Consider the following 20,634-nt stretch of genomic DNA (forward strand, 5'->3'; position numbering starts at 1 on the left):
GGTTGTTGTGTGTGATGGGGTTGTTTTGTTTGTGATGGGGTTGTTTTGTGTGTGATGGGGTTGTTTTGTTTGTGATGGGGTTGTTATTGTTTGTGATGGGGCTGTTGTGTTTGATGGGGTTGTTGTGTTTGTGCTGTGTTGCAGACCTTTGCAGGGAACTCCAACAGTGAGGGTGTGGTTCGTTATGAGCTGCAGCACGCCGTCCTGGCCCGTTACGTCCGCCTCGTCCCGCTGGAGTGGAGCCGTGAGGGGCGCATCGGACTCCGCCTGGAGCTCTACGGCTGCTCCTACTGTGAGTGCTGCTGACATGAAGAGGGCTGCCTACCCAAACCCGCTACCACTCAATCTTTCTCCAAAATCTCCTTTAAAGCCACGGTTGTTGTCTGTCACGACAGGCTGTTTGTGTGCTTAAATATTGTGTAGTAAAGAGGGGAATTACACCTAAAGCTTAATTTATACTTATTAGAAAGTGTCGCTCAGCACATGGTTGCAGACGAAAAATAAAGTGTCGCTCATGTTGCTGCATTTATGCTTCTCTCCTCGGCTCAACGGTCATGTGACGCTATAGACAGAGGGAGGCAGAGAACTAGTGCAGACAGCCAAGAGAGGGAACGCTGTCAGTGAACCCACGTCGGAGGCAAGATGTAACTGCAGCCGCATATAACGACAAACAAGCACACAACTCACCTCCTCTCTCTCTGGGAAGTTGGTCACGGAGTTATTTGTGATTTTCACGAAGTCATACATCAAGGACATGCTGATCAAAATAGCGGGGACACGTTCATTCATTTAATTTCAGCGAAAACTCAAACAAGGAAGTCAAGCGCGTGCCCGTCTATATAGGCAATCACACTTGCGCGACATTATGTGACGTAGTCAGCGACACTAGACATTTCACCAGGTAGCAGACACCTCTCGCCGACACTTGAAAGTGTCGACTCAAGTCCTCATTTCTGTCGGCGACCGTTTCAAAAGTGTCGGCAGACGAAGCATAAATTGGGCTTAAGTGTTGAGAGAAATTGCAGGCACAGACAGGACAAAAAATTTTTTTTTGGGGAGCTCATTGATTCGTGTTAGGAGTGCATCCCCCATCCCACCATACAGCAGCTTTGAGGCATTTTTATTTAGTTTACTAGCAGACGGAAATGGCACAGAGCCACCTTCACACAATACAAAGTCGATGAATTGTTTTCCCCTCCGGGGTGGGTGGGACTCATTTGTACGCTGTCTCTATTCTATTCTATTGTATTGGAGCCCTCAACCTTATTCAACCTTTGTGCTAGGGATGCACGATATATCGGCAATCATATCGTCATCCGATGTTAGTCATTTTTTAACATATCGGTATCGGTCCAATGTTGCAATGTTAATATCGGTTATCATTATCAGCCAAATTCTTCACATTGAGATGAAATAATGCAGTAAATCTGTGATTTATGGGCTTTTACAAATGTTTTGGAATGAATGCATAAGAAATGCATAACTTTTTCAAATTCAGTGTTTACATGTGTTTTTAAGTATGTACACAATTTGATTATCATAGAAATGTGTTTTTATACAGATCATATCGACATAGGTAAATATCGGTTATCGGCCATAACAGCAATGTTAATATCGGTTATCGCCATCGGCCAATATTTTCATATCGGTGCTTTGTGCCTTGTGTGTCCAATACTAACAAGTTAAGTAGCTAGCCATGAAGAGAAAGCAAATGGAAACATATATTCTAGCATTATCAGAATTCTGACTTCTACAAGTCTACAGTCTGAAGTTGTACAGCGATGTGTCTCTCCTACAGCATATTTCAAACCAAGTGGGCATACAAAGTGTGTTTAATATAAATTCAGTGGACATAATCCATCTCTGACCATTGGATGTTATATTTTCAGCAAGCCTGGTAAACTAGCCGGTCACGTGAACTCACATTTAATTTCGTTCTACCAGACCGTCTGGTCTCAAGCTTTCACCCAGTGTTACTTTGCAGTGGGCGGGAGTTTGGCGGGTGTACTTGCCTTGACAGACAACTCCTTCAGCCAATCAGCATTGGATCCAGTCAAATGCAAATCCACTCGTGAAAGCGGCGTAAATATATTTTCTGCCGAAAAACTCCGCTGCTCCATACTCCTGTACTTGCTTAATTGTTGTTATTGAGTCTATTTCTGCAATAAAGGCACTTTATAGTTGGTTAACACATTCACTGCCAGCCGTTTTTGTTTTACTGTAGGTAGCTTCTGCCAGAGGTTTTTTTTGAGGATTCTGGCTCATTTTACAAGAGCCGAGGATTATTTTCTGCTTGGACTTTGTGAACACAAAGTTCACAAAAGTACTAATAGAATGTGTGCTTTCTCTGTCTAAAAGAGTTAGTTTGTAGAGTTAGTAGTTATGTAGATATTAGCCGTTGAGTACAGCATGGTTTCAGCGTCTGAGACTGAAAGCTGAGATAATCGCAGTTTTGTGAAATTCAATCAAACAGGCAGAACAGTCACTTTAACCATTTATTTTTGGCATCAGTGAGAGATCAGACATCTAAACAATATAGTTCTGAACGCCCTCTCCTTCAAACTCCTCCCTCCGTGGGCGTGTCTGGTGGCTTTCAGCAGCATTTGTCACAAGCGAGTTTCTACTGCCTGTCTGAGCAGTGAGCAGCCTCCCTCCCTGGCGGCCCTCTCGTCAGCGAGTGTGGATGGGGCTCACTCGTTTCTTGGGTTTGAGAGCTTTGATGAAGCTTTGTGCGATTCCAGGCTTTATGCTGCGTGTTTCAAAGTGTGTTTTCCACCCAGTCTATTTTTGGAACCCCCCACCGTTGTGCGCCCGTGTGCACCAGCGTGAAAGCGTTTTCGCCTACAGTATGAGAATGAGGCTCGTTCGTTTCTGGGTTTTCGGTTGAGCTCAGCTGGAATGAAGCTGCGTGCGATTCTGCGCTTTCTGCTGGTGTTTCAAAGTGTGTTTCACCCATAATCTATTATGCAAATTTGCAATCCCCCACCGCCAGCTCCCAGCGCGATAATGCGCGAAAGCGAAAGCGTTTTCGCCAATCCATTTTACAGTATGAGAGAATGGTTTCCTCGCGCGTTCCCCTGCAGTTTTGGCTCGGCTTTTTCTAGTCTGGAGAGCACTGTCGCCACTTAGTGGGTCGGTGGAATGGGTTGTACACGTTCGGTGGCTCCAATATTTTTATAGGAGACGTGGGGGGCGTTGATCCACGTCCCACCGTCAAATTTTTTTTTTTTTTTTTTAAGACGAGATATCTCGTCATTGGCAGTCAACCGTTGGATTTTGTAAGACGAGATATCTCGTCAATGGCAGTGAACGTGTTAACAAACATTCGACGAACATTGTCATTACTGTTCGAGGCGGACAGCCACGGAGATGGCCATTACTGTTTTGCCAGCGGCATTCCTGATTGGCCGGTTACGATGTCAACTACGTGGCGGGTCGCTGATTGGCTAGAGCACTTTGTAATTTCTGGTTTACCAGGCTGATGTTCAGCTGCCTACAAGATATTCAACATCGAGCAAGGAATGTCTCTTTTCTCACCTTCTTGAAAACTCAGCTACAGACAAATATAGTCAAGAAAGCAAGTGTCAAGTAATGAGTGCATGTGCACGATAGAGACCTGGATTCACTTGAGTGGTGGTAGCCTAGAGAAGTGAGCTTGTCCATGGAAGCATTGTAGCAAATTCGGGGGTGGGGGTGGGTGGGTGGTGCGATTACATTTAGGGTTCTTTCACACTGATGCCCAGGTACCGTTCCCGAGCACACTTGTCCCCAAATTGACCCCAGTTTCGGAATATTTCACGAGTGTGAACGTTCCGTTCCGTTTCACGCCGGGGCGCGCAACTGGGAACCGTGACAGGATCCACTTGAAAAGGTGGTCTGGGGAGCGCTTTGGCGTGCCCGGGCACGGAACACTTGCGAGTGTGAAAGCCAACCTTTCCGCACCTCATAGACAACAAACGGGTGAGGAGAAACTCCAGGCATAGATGATGACACAAGTGCACTGTGTTCTGTTTCAGAGCGCGGAAGAAATGGTAAATGTGAAACGGAACGGAACGGAACGGAACGGAACGGAACGGAACGGAACTAAAGCAATGGTTCCCAGTGAGAAAGCAGCCTTAGACTGTTTCATAACCAGTTAAAAGTTCCCTGTAGCTGCTTTGAGAAATACAACTTTCTCTGTGTTGTCCACCAGGGGCAGATGTGATCAGTTTTGACGGCCACAGCGTGATCTCGTACCGCTTCAGGAGTAAGAAGATGAAGATGGTGAAGGACGTGATCACCCTGCAGTTCCGCACGGTGTCTGCAGAGGGCGTGCTGCTGCATGGAGAGGGCCAGCAGGGTGACTACATCTCCCTGCAGCTCCGCAGGGCTCGCCTACAGCTCAGCATCAACCTGGGTAATGTAGTTCTATTACACTGCGTTACAGTGTGCTGCGAAGGAGAGGAAAAAAACTTTATTTGTGTGTGTGTGTGTGTGTGTGTGTGTGTGTGTGTGTGTGTGTATGCGTTTGAAACCCCATCTTTGCACCCCAGAGACAAGCTCGGCAGCAACCTCAGCCACCAATTTTGCACATGAGTACCCACATTACAGGACGAATCAGCATGTTTGTGCACAAAGGGATTGACTCTACTAGAAGTTGCGGGTTTCCTCGTCTATCTAATGGTACACGCGACGCAGAAAATAATTAAACAAGCACACGTTTCTCTGCCATCACACTGAACATCAACACTAGCAGGAGACTTCTCACACTCCCGCAAATATACAGTAATGTTATGCGTAACATCAACATTTATAATAACATCTTACCGAGATGGAGAGAAAGCAGCCATTGCTAACAGCTAAGCTAACTAGCCAATCAGAAAAGCATGTAAACAGCTGTGTGATTAGTGAGAAAGTCGGTAAAAGAAGGAGAGAGCTGCGAGTGCTTATGGAGAACTTGTAGATGTGGTGAAATAACGTGCAGACAGTCAGCTTTACTGTGTAACAACTTAGCTTTATTTAGCATCTGGCTAGCGCTAGACAGGCAACAACAACACTGCACTTAGTACCCAGCATCCCTAGCGAGTCTGCCGTGATGTATGATGGGGCGGTTGTTATGGCAACTATCAACATAGTCTACATCCCCCTTCTTAATGCTGGATACTGTATAGAGCTCAACAGTCATGTGACATTTCTTGCCCCAGAAGTGAATTCCCCATTCATTTTCTCCATAGACATTTTGAAAAACTGACGGACACTACTGTAATGTCTGCGTGATGCCAATTAAGATGAAAACCCATCATGTGGTTTGGCTCACCCTATCAAATGATCAGAGCGATCACAGACACTTAACAGCACATCAGACATACATGCATAGAAACTCTCGTTTTAAACTCTCGTAACGGGACAAGCCCCGTCTTTTTTATTGTCACACGAACACCACAACACATGCATGCGGCCACAACACACTCATGCTGAAGGTGGCCGGTGAAAAGTGTCCTCTGCATTTAACCCATCCAGGCATGTCCTTTCCTCCGGGGGGCAGGCCAGGAGCAGTGGTCGCTTTCTCGTACAGCGCCCGGGGACCAACTTCGGATGTTGTCGTCACTGGTCGGATGACGATGACGATCTGATCTTCTGCATGTTTTTAGTGGGGGGGTTATATACGGAGGAACCCCCTGGGGGAGCACGGGGAGAACATGCAAACTCCACACAGAGAGAAAGGCCCTTACGACGAGATACCCCACCTGGGCAGTAGGCACTGAAGATATGGGGGGGAACACAACCACAGCGCCCACAGTGTCCCAGGCGAGAATTGAACTCAGGACCTTCTGACTGTGAGGCGACAGCTCTACCACTGAGCCACCGTGCCCCCTAGCAACAATAATTTAACACTCCAACTTTGGGGCATTTTCTCTAGCCGCCGCCATAATAATACCTATACGTAATACCTTTGCTCATCAATAAAAGGCAACAAAGTTCTAAGGATGGGATGAGGTTGGAGGAGTAGAATTGTCCCCATCTTCTCTAAAAGGAAGTGCAGGGAGGACAACCAGCCTGGCAACTGGCCGGGTGTAGACTCTCTCCTTCACCTTCACGTGAGCAGACCTGATATGTCCGTCAGGGCTGGGATGAGTGTTGACCACCCTCCCAATGGGCCAGAGGGCTCTGGGAAGATGCGGATCAACGATCATCACCACACAGTCTTCTACGATGTCAGCTGGTGTAGCCTGCCATTTCTGATGAGCTTGAAGACTTGGCAAGTAGAGCCAGATGAAATGGGCCCAGAAGTGGTCGGCCAAACTTGAGAGTGCTTCCAATGGCAGCGAGTGAGGAGCTCACTCTCAGGGTAGATTACTTGAGGTAGTGAACCGTCGGGCCGCCCCATCAGAAGAACATTGGGAGTCACTGGATCGGGGTCGCTGGCATCTGAAGATACATAGCCCAAGGGCTTACTCTTGAGAATCCCTTCCACCTCTGTAAGCACAGTGTAAAGTACTTCTGCAGAGACAGGTTGAGCACCCACGGTGGTGTAGAGTGCACTCTTAACTGAGCATTATCTCCCTCTCCCACACCTCTCTGAAGTGGGGGGCAGCTGAGGGGTTAAAACGGAATGTGGTCTTCTGTGGTGCGAGGAGCTGTTGTAGTTTAGGAGAGATTTCCAGGAAGGCCTTGCGGAGTTCTCTCTCACCTCCCTTGAAATGTGTCCCCTGATCAGTGTACAGGCGTTCGGTCCTCTGCTGGCGATAAACATGAGGAAAGCGTCCGTGTCAATGGCGGTGAGGAGGTCCCAAGTGCACCGCCCTGGTCGTAAGGCACTTAAAGATGATTCCCCATCTTTTCTCCACACGCCGCCCCACCTTGACTACGAACGACCCAAAGCAGTCCATCCCCGTGGAATAGAAAGCAGGCTTGAACAGGCGCAGACGGGCTGCTGGCAGGTCTGTCATCTTTGGTCCATCGTCGACAGTCAGCGCAGCTGTACTGGTGGCGCCGAACAGCTTCACACCCTTGCAGCATCCAGAAGGAGCGTCAAAACTCAGCAAACACCGATCTGGGGCTGGGTGGTTGAGGCGTTTGTCAAAGTCTTGGATCAGGAGCCTAGTCACTTGGTGGTCTGGGTCTAAGATGACTGGATGAACAGCTGTCGGCTCGATATGCTCTGCACGTCAGAGTCGTCCTCCAACACATAGGAGCTCTCCCATCTCATCCAGCTCTGGAGACAAAGTGAGAAGTTGACTGCTTCTAGGGACTGGCTGTACTCCTGCTGGAAAATATCCTTCTGAGCTCTCTGGAGGATCAACCAGTGGTGGCCGCCCCATGGAACTCCTGCGCTGTCACTTCCAGCAGCTCCCTCCAAGAGTTATACTGGCTCAGGTTTGAAGTTGGCTGGCTCGAGGCAGCTATGGTGAGCCCACAGAAGGTAGACTTGCGCAGCTCTGCTGCATCTTCTGCTTGGTCGACAGCAGGGTCCTTTGGCCATGAGTCTGGTCTTAGCAGGAGTAAGGGGGTCCCTGGCTCCATCTATTGGGCTCAAAAAGCTCCCTCAGATTCTTCCCCCGTGTCATGTCATCAGCGGGGTTCCTTGCTGAATCAACATACCTCCAGGCATGCCTGTCGGTCAGCTCCTGTATCTCAGCCACGCGGGTGCCGACGAAGAGCTTGAATCGATAGGATTCAGACTTCAGCCATGTCAGCACCGTTGTGGAATCGGACCACAGGATCGTCTTATCAATGTTGATGGTGAGCTCCCTCTCCAGCACCTGTGAGAGTTGTGCACCAGTGAGCACAGAGCTCTAATCGGGGCATAGAATGAAATAGCTTGGGAGCAACTCTGGAGTGGCCCATGAGGAACGACAGTTACACCCACCATGTCTGTCAGTGGTCCGGAGGTATGCTACCGAGCCATAAGTTTCTTCGGAGGCGTCACAAAATATGTGCACCTCTCTGTCAAGACCGGCGATGTCCACCTCCTTTGACAAGTATGGCCGGGGCAGGGTGACCTGAGGCAAGATCTGCAGTTCTTCCTTCCAGGATTTCCACTGCTGCAGAAGCTCCTGTGGTAGCAGTGGGTTATCCCACCCCTAGTCTCGCTGGCCAGCCTCCCCTCGTGAGAGTCGTCTGGCTGCATGGAAACAGGCAACTGGGATAAGCCCTCCCCTGCTCTACAGCTGCTACCCATTGGAGCGGCTGTTTCAGTCGCTGCCGGATTTCCACTCCCCGCTTATTACAAGCTCTGTCATTGGCTCCGACCATGTCAATCAGAGTGGCTTTCCCTGTGTGTCACTGTAAATAGTGCCCTGCCGCCTCAGTGAAAACAACAACGCTAACTAGCTAGCAAGCTAATGGCAGAAACCTACACGCTAGCTCGTTGCTACACGCTGAAAATGGCAAGTTGGATTGTTGGAAACTATTTTCCAATCCCACTATGGAGACCTGCGCCACCAGACTCATCTCACGGTAGGGAGGGGAGGCTGGCCAGCGAGACTATCCCACCCCCTGTGCTTGTCCCAAAGGTGCCTGACAAGTATCTTAGCCCTGGTGGTGTAGGAGGGTAAGATGAACCCCAAGGGGTCATACTGACTTCAACTTGCAGCACCTTGTATATGTTGTGCATTGTGGGAACATCATAAACCTGCTGATAGCACCACGCTGTAACATTGGAATGTTGAGGATATATGTGTTTTTTTCTTTTCTGTGTCTGAGCCTGTTTTTGTTTTTTTGCGTTCTGAAAATTGCAAAATAAAATATTGAAAAAAGAAAGAAAGCCGGGATTCCACCTACCTCCGAGCCAATGTTGTTATCCAAGATGCAGGTGCCCTGGCACTCCCAAATATTGCGGTTTCCAATACAGAGCACTTTTTTACATGTGCCGAAGTTTTTAGGTGCTCCACAGCGCGGGATGTATCAAGATTCAAGATTCAAGATTTTTATTGTCACTCCGTAGTACAAGTATCGCGGGAAGAAACTGTCCCTCAAGCGATTTGTGCGTGCTTTTGGGACCCTGTATCTCCTCCCTGAGGGTAACAGGGAGAACAGGCTGTTGTGGGGATGGTTTGTGTCTTTGATGATCTTCAGGGACCTCCTGAGGCACCGCTGTTTATACAGTTCCTGCAGTTCTGGCAGCTCACATCCTGTTACGTGCTGGGCCGCGCGTCTCACTCTCCGTAGCGCCCTGCGGTCCATGGTGGTGCAGTTCTGGCAGCTCACATCCTGTTACGTGCTGGGCCGCGCGTCTCACTCTCCGTAGCGCCCTGCGGTCCATGGTGGTACAGTTCCCGTGGTGAAGCAGCCAGTCAGCAGGCTTTCAATGGTGCCTCTGTAGAAGTCCCTAAGGATTTCTGGCCTTAGCCCAAATTTCTTTAGGCGCCTGAGTCCGTGTAGTCGCTGTTGGGCCTTTTTGACAACAGTGGCGGTGTGACCGGCCCATGTCAGGTCCTGGTGGATGTTGACTCCCAGGTACTTGAAGCTGTCCACCCTTTCCACCACTGTGCCGTTGATGGTGATTGGGGGGGGTGCACCCCCCCCCCCCTCCTGTAGTCTACAATGATCTCCTTGGTCTTGGAGACGTTCAGAGAGAGGTGGTTGTCCTGGCACCACTGTTCTAGGGCCTTCACCTCCTCTCTGTAGGCTGTCTCATCGCCCCTGGAGATCAGCCCCATGACTGCTGTGTCGTCTGCAAACTTCACGATGGTGTTTGAAGTTTGAGTCGCCACGCAGTCGTGGGTGTAGAGGTCGTACCAGAAGGGGCTGGAGACGCATCCCTGGGGCGCTCCTATGCTGATGGTCAGTGGGGAGGAGGTGAGGTTGCCCACTCTCACCACCTGGTGGCGGTCTGTCAGAAAGTCCAGGATCCAGTCACACATTGCTGTGTTTAGTCCCAGGTCCGTGAGTTTGCTTACCAGCCTGGAGGGTACTATGGTGTTGAATGCTGAGCTGTAGTCCACGAACAGCATTCTCACATATGTGTCCTTCCCCTCCAGGTGTGAGAGGGCGGTGTGGAGCACGTGTGCTATTGCATCCGCCGTGCTCCTGTTGGGTCGGTATGCAAATTGGAGCGGGTCGTGGTCCGGGGGGAGTGTGGGGCGGATCTGTGATATGACTAGCCTTTCAAAGCACTGGCTATGGGCGTGAGGGCTATTGGGCGCCAGTCATTTAGGCTGGTCACTTTCTGCTGTTTGGGGACAGCAGTCGGTTCGGTGCTCAGTGGTTGGAAGGGTGTAGTGCAGTTTACAATTTTGAGCATCGGCTCCGCCATGTGAAAAAGTGCTCGGTATTGGAAACTACGCACTATTTGGGAGGGCCAGGGCACCTGCATCTTGGATAACAACATTGGCTCGGAAGCAGGTACAGTTTTATTGTGATTGATAGCGTGTATATCGCGTGCAGCCACTTAGCAGGCATTGCAGTGGCTGTGGGGACCATGCAGCCGAGACTCTGAAGGAAGAATGACTGAAGAGTCTCGCATTGAGGCTAGGAACATCATAATCAGGTAGCACCACGCTGTAACATTGGAATGTTGATGATATATGTTGTTGTTTTTTCTGTGTCTGAGCCTGTTTTTGTTTCTTGCGTTCTGACAATTGCAAAATAAAATATTGAAAAAAGAAAGAAAGCCAGGATTCCACTGCTGAGCCAGCCAACTTTAACTTGTATGTGTACACATAATGACAGTTTGCAGGTGACATTATTTTCTCCTTTCTGTTCACTTCGCCCAATTTATATTTGCAAAAGTTCTCGTCTTTCTTTCTCCTCTCTTTCCAGACCCTGAGATGACTGCCTGGTCAATAGTTATTGTGCTGGGAGCGCCCTCTGGCGGGTTCATTGAAACATGCTTTGAAAATACACCATTTTATTGACCGCTAGAATGTAATATGAGATTGTTTGCATCCTTAATGATATGGAATATCTGCCCAAGCCTAGACTGTACTATGGCCTCCAGTGCTGTATGGTTGTGGGGCTGGTCAAGTAAAGAGATTCAGAACACCTACTGATTGTCTGATTCACTGTCTCCTCTCCAGGCAGCAACCAATATGGTTCCATCCAGGGCCACACCTCAGTGAGCAGCGGGAGCTTATTGGACGATGACCACTGGCACTCGGTCATCATACAGCGTTACCGTAGAAACGTCAACTTCACTCTGGACCAGCACACTCAGCAGTTCCGGACCAATGGAGAGTTTGACCACCTGGACCTGGACTACGAGGTAAACACTCGATATTTGAAGGTGCTTATTGTTTACTACCACCCACAATAACGACTTAATCAAGTAATAACAAAGTAATAACAGAAAATACCACAATTATGGACCAGGCCTATACTCAACTTTTATTTGAACGTGCCAAAGGTGGCCTTGCGTTCTGCACAAAGGTTTTCATCAAAGGCTCAATGTCCAACCTGTCCAAAATGTCCTGATGAACATGCAGCAAAGCCATGTGTGTGAGTCTTTTTTGTGTCATGGTGCTTAACCATGTTTTTAGCCACCAAAGTGTGGAGAATGACCTCTCGGAGGAGGCGGCAGACACAGGCAGGCAGAGACAAAGTTCCATACATTTCTTCACCTCTGTCAGCAGTTCCTGACTTTGTGGATGCAGTCCCCCCCCCCAAAATCTACAATGTCACTGGCTGTTCTGAGTTCTTTATCTTTAGTAAGATCACCCAGAAGTGTGAGTTAGTTGCATGTGCAGGCTAGACTTGTCAATCTGATTTGGGAGATGCGCAGCAGTGTCATCCAAGCCTGAGTAGACGCCATTTGCAGCATTTATTACAGTTTTCTCTATTTGGGCGGCAATTTTCATTCCAGGCTGATCAAATCGGCGGTCCAGCTCTGATGTTACAAGGTCCACGGCCTCAAATAATTCACGTTTCCGCTGCTGATGCCCTGTGCATGAAGCGACGTCCTCCTCCCATCTGTGTATCTCTCAAACGAGCCGGGGTTCTGCTGGTTCTTGGTGGATCAGGCGATTGTTCTGTGCTGCACATGTATTCACTTTTGCCACTAGTTCTTGTACATAGGCATCTTCTCTCAGGGCATGCATGCGTTGTCTGAGTATAGCAACACACTCCAGGGCACCCTCTGCACTTGCTTGTTTATGTTGGAGTGTGTTGGCCACTGCTTCACGTGGCTCAAACAGGGCTTCACAGCTCAACAAGCCGAAGTAGGTCCTGGCCTTCGTTGCTTGCCTGTACAGACCAGATAACTTAGCTTGTGTGTCACCTCTTATATTTTTGTCTTGCTGCAGCACTTTAACCCATTGATACCTGATGCAGCATTTGCGTGTATATCCCTCATTTGTGTGTGTATCCCTTTAAGTTTTAGTTGACATACAGTGAGGAAGACCATTCTAATGATTGCTTGATGATGATGCGAAGATCAAAACAGAATACAGTAGAAAAAATGCCAATAAAAAACAACAAAGTGCGCATATATGCCTAATTCACCAGAAGACCTATTCGTGCAAGATCTTAGACTATGTTGAGTTCTATCGATTCGATAAAGTATGTTTTCCAATAATCATGACACATTAAATTGCAATTAAATCAGCTTTAAATGTCCAATAACATACAGAAGAGCAAATAAAACAAACGACCAACAGCATTCAATTCTGCAAAAACATGTGATGTTATGTCATGTTAGCGTTACATAAGTTATGTATAAAGTGATGCTTTTATAGACCATTTGGGGAGACCATTTTGGGCTCTATAACGTATAACGTTACATATAACGTTATAGGGCCCAAATGGTCTGCCCATGTTATAAGCGTCACTTTACATGTATGGTATCTATTAGGGCTGCACGATTATGGCAAAAATCATAATCACGATTATTTTGATTGATATTGAGATCACGATTATTTAACACGATTACTCATTGACATTGAGAACATCATGAATTTATTGAACATTTACACTGCCTTTTTATTTAACATTGGATGTCTTTGGATTTTAGATATAATTGAAAATAAATAAGTGAAAATAAATAATAAAAGTGCAAAGATTTAGAAATAAAATAAAAACTAAAATAAATATACAGTATAGGCCTACTATGTTGCAGTGAACTGCCACAACCAACTGCAACTATTAATCTACATTCAATATGTTGGTAAACATCTGAACTAGTAGTCCTTAAACCTCAAAACTAACCAAATGAGAACACTAGTAACGTTCGTTTACATTACATTAAATTACTCATTTGGCAGATGCTTTTATCCAAAGCGACTTAGGTCGTTTAGGTTCATAATAGGCTATTGTTAATGTTTATCTGTGAGCTCGTTAGCTGTTGAATATGCGGTCGCATTGTAAAGAGTGTCCCGAATCGATGACTGTATGCGGTGGCAGTAACTAGATGGGGCTTTGTATTTTTGTTCGTTTAGCGTTTATTGCTTGGTCATAGACCACTTTGTGAGTGGATTTCAAGTGATAGGTTGTGTTGCGGGGTGCAGCCACGACCGCGCATATCTTGCACTGTTTGTTCCAAGTCTGTGGCTGTGATTGACAGGTGGGTCAAAACTCGCATCGCAATTCTGTGCTGTATATTCGCATCGCTCTTGATGTGTGGACCTTTAAACTCGGCGAAACCATAGTGTTTCCACCCCACATACGTTGTTTTACCTCTCCTCTCGACCAGCGGCTCTCTTTCTGTGACTTCTCTCATCTTATTCTTGTACTACCACAGAAATAAGCGGGGAGGAGAAGTGCAGTGGCTCTCTGTTCACATGACAGTCATTCCCAACTCGAGCGGTGTGTGTGTGTGTTTTGGGCTTTGGGGGAGGGGCCGAGCACACCGCTGCAAAGGAAAGGGTGCGCTCGATTTACAACACAAGACAGAACGAGAGTGACAAGAGCCGCAAAATCGTTGTATGTCGATTGTCTTGTTTTCATAATCGTGGACAGCCCAAATCGTAATCATGATTAAAATTCGATTAATCGCCCAGCCCTAGTATCTATACAGTTACGTGTGTCTACTAACATTATTAAATATCATAAAGTAACGCTATTTTCTGATAGCTTGCTAAACTACTACTTGCTATCTGCTAGCATTGGTTGCTAGCGAATTTCTTCTTCATCTTGCTTTCGGCAGACTAGATGCCTTGCGGCACATTGCTGCCTCTACCTGTCTGAAGTATTACTGTTCTTATTTATCCGATGTATATCATCATCTATCCCTCGAAATGGGTCTATAATTTAGAAAACTGAGGACGTGAGAGTATGAAAAAGACTTGAAATTGTTTTTTCAGACGATAAACTCATTTGGAAAGTGTTTATTTAAGACAGACTGAGAGAGAAGTTGGGTCATAATCACATTGACTTACATGCATGCACTTTGATTCTGTAGTACGCACACCGCCCCCCACTGGCCGTTTGAAAGAATGCAATTTCTGTACTGGCCTCAAACAGAGACGGGATGATTTGACCACTGGGAAGAAGCAGTTTTCGGCGACCAATCAAATGAGTTTGGGGTGTGGCTTTCTTACAGAAAGGTTTCCTTCCAGAAAGGTTTGGGGGCTAACTTTGCCCATGTGCGAGTTTGGCTGGCATCATTTCTCAAATCGAGCAATAGGCAAAGCAGGTGCCGGTCGAGTTGCTGTGTTGCTGTGTTAGCAAAGGCAGGTGCTCTGATTCCTCCTCTTGCGGGCGTGGCGGCTCGTCTTGGGCTTCTCCCTCAGCCACGGTGAAAGAGCAGCTTGGCCTGGGTGCGGTGCTGCTGGTAGAGGAAGGATGAGCAGCTGGTAGCAGGTGTAGCTACCGTAGCAGTGACTGGCAGTGGCACCGGGTCCTCGTCTACATCTTCGACGACCTCTATTGCTGCTTGACCAGCTCAGTGGCCTTGTGGTTTGAGTGTCCGCCCTGAGACTGGGAGGTTGTGAGTTCGATCCCCGGCAGAGTCATACCAAAGACTATAAAAATGGGACCCATTTGCCTCCCTGCTTGGCACTCAGCATCAAAAGGTTGGAATTGGGCGGTTAGATCACCAAATGATTCCCGAGCGCGGCACTGCTGCTGCTCACCGCTCCCCCAGGGGATGGGTCAAATGCGGAGAACAAATTTCACACACTCAGGTGTGTGACAATCCTCTGGACTTTACTTTGGTTGCTTTTGGGTTTTTAGAAGTGAAAATATCTAGTATTCTTTTCTGCGACATGCCGGTGATCTCCGCGACCGCGCCAAATCTCTCCCCGAGTTTAGCTGGCCCACTGACCCCTGCCTGACCTGACCTGACGTGTGGTGATCATGATCGGTCACATCACACGTAAGATCAGAGTAATTAATTAAATTTGTGCATTTTAAACATACGCCCCCCCCCCCCCCACACACACACACACACACACACACACACACATTTTCTGGCAGACACCTTATCATATGCTGCATGTAAAAATAAATAAATACAAATAAATAAGTAAATAAATGAGTAAATAAAAATCCAACAATTTAGAAAATTCCATCCCTTGCCACAGGGGGTACTGCCGCACCCTTCGCACCTGCCGTCTTGTACCCATGCTTACCCTAGCACTGGGCGTAAGATATGACCTTCAGCCTAATCAGCTAATTCCTTCCTATACTGTACGCTGGACAGAAAACTTGCTTTGAGCCAATGGGAGCAGAGCAGGTGATACTACAGCTAGTGGAGAGGCCGCCTCCCCGAAGGACAGGATGTTATATTGATTGTGCATCCAGATGATAAATTGGTCTGTGATGTTGTTCCTTGTAAGTAGGCCAAGAGACTCTGGAAGCCTGCAGCAATCAGCACCTTGCATTGACAAAGCAGCTCCTAAAACCCATGTAGGACTACCAGCTTGGCCCCTTTGACCATTTCACTCATTGCAAAGGCTGGCATGGAAAGCAAAATGTATCACTAAAGTGAATCAGTGACATTTGAGGCTGTTTAATAGCCCTTTCTCTCTCACACACACACACACACACACACACACACACACACACACACACACACACACACACACACACACACACACACACACACACACACACACACACACTTTCACACAGAGGTCCGACCAGGGTTAAGATCGTTTCACACACATTGTTTTCATGTGCTTTAAAAAAAAATCTGTCATCCGAAAACACACACAGGTCAAACAGCTCACAAAAGGTTATTGACTGATGTAAAAAAGACAGAAAATCAAACCTGTTCCAAAAACTTTAATGACGGAAGGAAATTTCAGACTCAGTGTGTAAACGTGAGTGGCAACTTGAGGTCGTATTTATTTTAAAACTTGCGACAATTTCCGACGAAAAATACAGACTTGATGTGCAAAAGCCTTTATTCCCAGCTTGATTTTCTGTCTGAAAGGGTTAACCCTGGTGATTTTCTGTCTGAAAGGGTTAACCCTGGTGATTTTCTGTCTGAAAGGGTTAACCCTGGTGATTTTCTGTCTGAAAGGGTTAACCTGGTGATTTTCTGTCTGAAAGGGTTAACCCCGGTGATTTTCTGTCTGAAAGAGTTAACCCTGGTGATTTTCTGTCTGAAAGAGTTAACCTGGGTGATTTTCTGTCTGAAAGGGTTAACCCTGGTGATTTTCTGTCTGAAAGGGTTAACCCTGGTGATTTTCTGTCTGAAAGAGTTAACCCTGGTGATTTTCTGTCTGAAAGGGTTAACCCTGGTGATTTTCTGTCTGAAAGAGTTAACCCTGGTGATTTTCTGTCTGAAAGAGTTAACCCTGGTGATTTTCTGTCTGAAAGAGTTAACCCTGGTGATTTTCTGTCTGAAAGGGTTAACCTGGTGATTTTCTGTCTGAAAGGGTTAACCCTGGTGATTTTCTGTCTGAAAGGGTTAACCCGGGTGATTTGAGTGTGCATGGCCCCAACAGGGTTGCTATTTGTTATGCTAATGCTGTCTCCTGAGTTGTGACCCAGGTCCTGTCTGAATTGTCATGACCAGGGATTAATTATATATTAACCATAGACTGCATAAAGCTGTTTTAAACATGCAGTGAACTCCTGAACATATCCACACTTCCCTCAGATGGCCTGCATGTTGACCTTACCCACCGAAGCCCCAAGTGCTTAAGTGCGTGTCGCTCGCACAACAGGGCCCCTATTCTCCCACAGGCCTTCAGCGCTAAAACGGGCCTTAAACGCAAAAAAACGTGCCTTGCGCCTGCCTCGGGAAGATATCAACATGGCTTTACGCTGGCAAATGCGCTTTAGGTGGAATGGGCGTGGCGCACTCCCTGAATGGGCGAGAATGGGCGTGTCGGCCTTAAATGCCGGCCTAATGATATCTTCCCAACTGGCGTAAATTTAGCGCTTTGCGCTTTTGAAAACCAGGCCTATTCAGTGCGCCAGTTGCGAGGAGCGCTCTTCTGCCTCTCCCCTGTCACCCTTCTCTGTCTCTCTCTGAAACCAGGCCTATTCAGTGCGCCAGTTGCGATGAGCGCTCTTCTGCCTCTTCTCTGTCACCCTTCTCTCTCTCTCTCTGACTCCCTCGCTTAGACAGACACAACACACTTCCCATAGGAAAAAGAAGTTGTAAGTTCACTGCCTGGCATGTCCCAGCATGCATTGTGCTGCTCCATTTAGCTACTAAATAGCAACCAAATGAGCCGAAATAGATATAAAAGGTAGTTCTAAATAATGTGTAATGGTAACACAACCTGCAATTGTAGAACATTTCAATATTGGACCAAATAAAACATGAAAACACCACCCTATGTGAAACATATATGTCCTCCTGGGCCTATATATATCCCTTGTCGATTTAACGCGATTTAGATAAGTGACAGCGGAACGCGCTTCTACTGTCATGTGCTATACTGTGATGTCCGCTCCAATAACTTGGCCCTACTTCACATTTAGTTTTACAATAAAAACACATTTATGCAATGACTTTACATAATGTAGGGTATATTTATGTGCATCATCCTTCCTGCAGCAGGCGAGAGAAAATTATATCTTTCTGGACAAAGTTTCACCAATCTAATAGGCTATATTTTTCTAGCTGATGCATTTAGAACATTCTTTTCACTTTGATCTTGCTATAGTGTAGGGTATTTACATGCTTGCAGTATTTAAATTGCAGTTAGATTGGTTTGAGAAGCATAATAATATGGAATAATAGCCTATATATGGAGACAGACAGACTGGATGAAGGGAGGGGGGGGGGGGGGGCAGAGCGCTTGGCTTTGTCTGGTTTTACCGGATTTGTCCAGGAATTGGAGCTTAAAGGAGAACTTACCTCCAAAACACTTTTTTTCAGCTTTTAACCAATATATATGACTTTGGGGGTGATGTGTGAAGAATTCTGGTCAGAATTTCCACATTTGACACCAAACTGTTGCCATTTTACCATTTGTATCATTTTTCAGCAGTATATCTGGCATAAGCGCCCTCTTAGGGTCCAACACTGCTTTTTTTTTTTCTCTCAAATGAATGGGAGATTAGGAACACACTGACGTCACAGTGTTCCCAAAGACTATGGGATTTCAAGATAATTACTCCCCTACCCCCCCTGTACCCTTTCAGCTCCTCAGAACTCCAAGCCTATTCTTATTGAAGTTTGCTCTTAAAATTTTGAACCAAACGTCGTCAAAGTTGGCACATGTCTTAATTATAGTTAGTTTCCCGCTGAATGTGTCATTACTTTATTGATATCTTACCTGGATAAGCTCGAATGATGATGTTTATATTATCAGTCCGAGTTGCAAGCACTGTCTCCAGCCCAGGCAGGCAGGCGGGAGCGAGCGGGAGAGAGTCGTACTGTAAACCTCATGCACTAGCTCCAAGCTCCGCGGGCGCGCGCAGCAGAGCTGGGCTCTCTCGGACTCGGCCAGAGCAGAGAGAGCACAGTCTGATATTTCCGCGGCTATCAGTCCGACTTGGAAGCACTGTCTCTCGGCCAGTCAAACGGGAGAGGAAATGTCAGCAGAGTAGAGCGACTGGGGACTGGGGGGGGGGGGGGGGGTTGACTCGCTGTGTGCGAGCACGAGCTGCTGTGTGCTCAGGCAGCGGGGACGCGCGGGCAGTGAGAGGCGGGGGCTTTGAAGAGGAGAAGAGCTCTGCGCTGCCTCTCCTGCACCCTGAGAGGAAAAATGCTGCTGTCATGCTGTAAATCACGAAAAGCCCCAAAACGCAAATTAAAAACGGATTTCATTGCGCGGTTTATCTCTAGTTAGACGAGGGAATTACGTGGAGAAATCTCGCATTGTGTTACCCCAGAGCGAGAGGTTTGTCCTATTGTGGGTGTGCTGCTGTTAACGAGCCCATGTCACTTTGCTCCCGTAACGTAGTTTGAGTAGTTTCCATAGAGATACATGCAGAAAAATAATTAAATTTCTAGTTCGCCACTGAATTACCAAATTGATATAACTTAAAACCATTTTCAGATTTTCTGTTTCCATACAGACCAACAGCGTTGGTTAGTTGTTGATATTTATAGAGATATTGCCCCTCTCAAATAAATTATTTTTGAGGCAGTAGGCAAACTGTAATGGCTTCGATTTCCGAAAAAGAATCTCGACTCGAACACAGCCAAAGAGTCCAGTATAGACAAAAGCATATGTAATTTCTTGGTTTTTTCCATAGGTATTTTCAAATCACTGTTCTAATACATATCTAGGGGGTAAGTCCTCCTTTAAAAGGCAAGCGTGTGACTCTTTACTGCAATTCTCCAATGAGCGGACTATGCATAATTTTACGCTTAAAAGGCGTGGTTATAATGGTTGAGGCTGCGTGTAGCGCCGATACCAAGATAGCGAGTGCGCTGGTCCACACCCACTAACTGCGCTAGGCGGCCTAGCGCTAGGCCTTATACGCAGTTTCTACGCCGATTGCAACGATAGGGCCCCAGGTCTACATGTAGTTTAGCAGGTACAGGCTCATGTGGAATGAGAGGGCAGGTGGGGGTGAGAGGGAAAGCGAGCGGGACAAGATTATTATACCTTATAAATAGTTAATTGGCACTTTTACAAACCATTAATGTCCCCGTGCTATTTAATTTCATGAATGGACGTAGTTGGCTGGATTATTTATTGGAAGAGAGCCACATTAGTGAGTAAACAAGTCAAAGTCTAATTGTTTCTTTTCCTGCATCTGCCAGTTTGAAATGTGAAAATGCAAGAAGAGGATGGGTGCTGCATTAGGCTATATATATATTATATATATATATATATACAGTATATATATATATTAGGGGTGGGGGAAAAAATCGATTCACCTAAGTATCGCGATTTTTAATGTCACGATTTTTTGAATCGATCTTTTATTCCAGAATCGATAATCGCAATTTTTTTTTTCTTTTTTTTTTTTTTTGTGCTTGCAGTCAGGCCACTCACTGAACAGCAGACCAGGCGCCGCCTACTGGCTTACTAGTGGTTTTATTACTTTATTAGTTAGTCTGAAGTAATAATTACACTTCAGGGTTAAAGTGGGTACTAGTAATAAAACCACTAGTAAGCCAGTAGGCGCCGCCTACTGGCTTACTAGTGGTTTTATTACTTTATTAGTTAGTCTGAAGTAATAATTACACTTCAGGGTTAAAGTGGGTGCATCTCATTGTAAAATTGGACTTCAAACGGCCCAAATCTGGCTTCAAACGGCCCAAATTGGGCTTCAAACGGCCCAAATTTCACGCGCGTCGGCCCATATCGGCCTGGCCTGCTTGGTATCTAATGCCGGCCTGAATTATGATCCCAGTCC

The 20,634-nt window shown here is 46.7% G+C and overlaps 1 protein-coding gene across 1 annotated transcript in view; it reads left to right on the forward strand.

Annotated features, from left to right (window-relative positions):
- The window catches only part of LOC310792006 (contactin-associated protein-like 2), a gene marked incomplete at its 5' end in the record, with an annotated part of 132,637 nt that overhangs the window by 30,782 nt on the left and 81,221 nt on the right, over nt 1–20,634 (forward strand). Inside the window, 3 exons of the mRNA XM_083653688.1 lie at nt 145–292; nt 4,193–4,396; nt 11,001–11,185. Coding sequence (XP_083509814.1) covers nt 145–292; nt 4,193–4,396; nt 11,001–11,185 — 537 coding nt within the window. The remainder of the gene's footprint in view (nt 1–144; nt 293–4,192; nt 4,397–11,000; nt 11,186–20,634) is intronic.

This window comes from Poromitra crassiceps, assembly GCF_964638095.1.
Source record: "Poromitra crassiceps genome assembly, chromosome: 17".
In the NCBI taxonomy this organism is placed as follows: Eukaryota; Metazoa; Chordata; class Actinopteri; order Beryciformes; family Melamphaidae; genus Poromitra; species Poromitra crassiceps.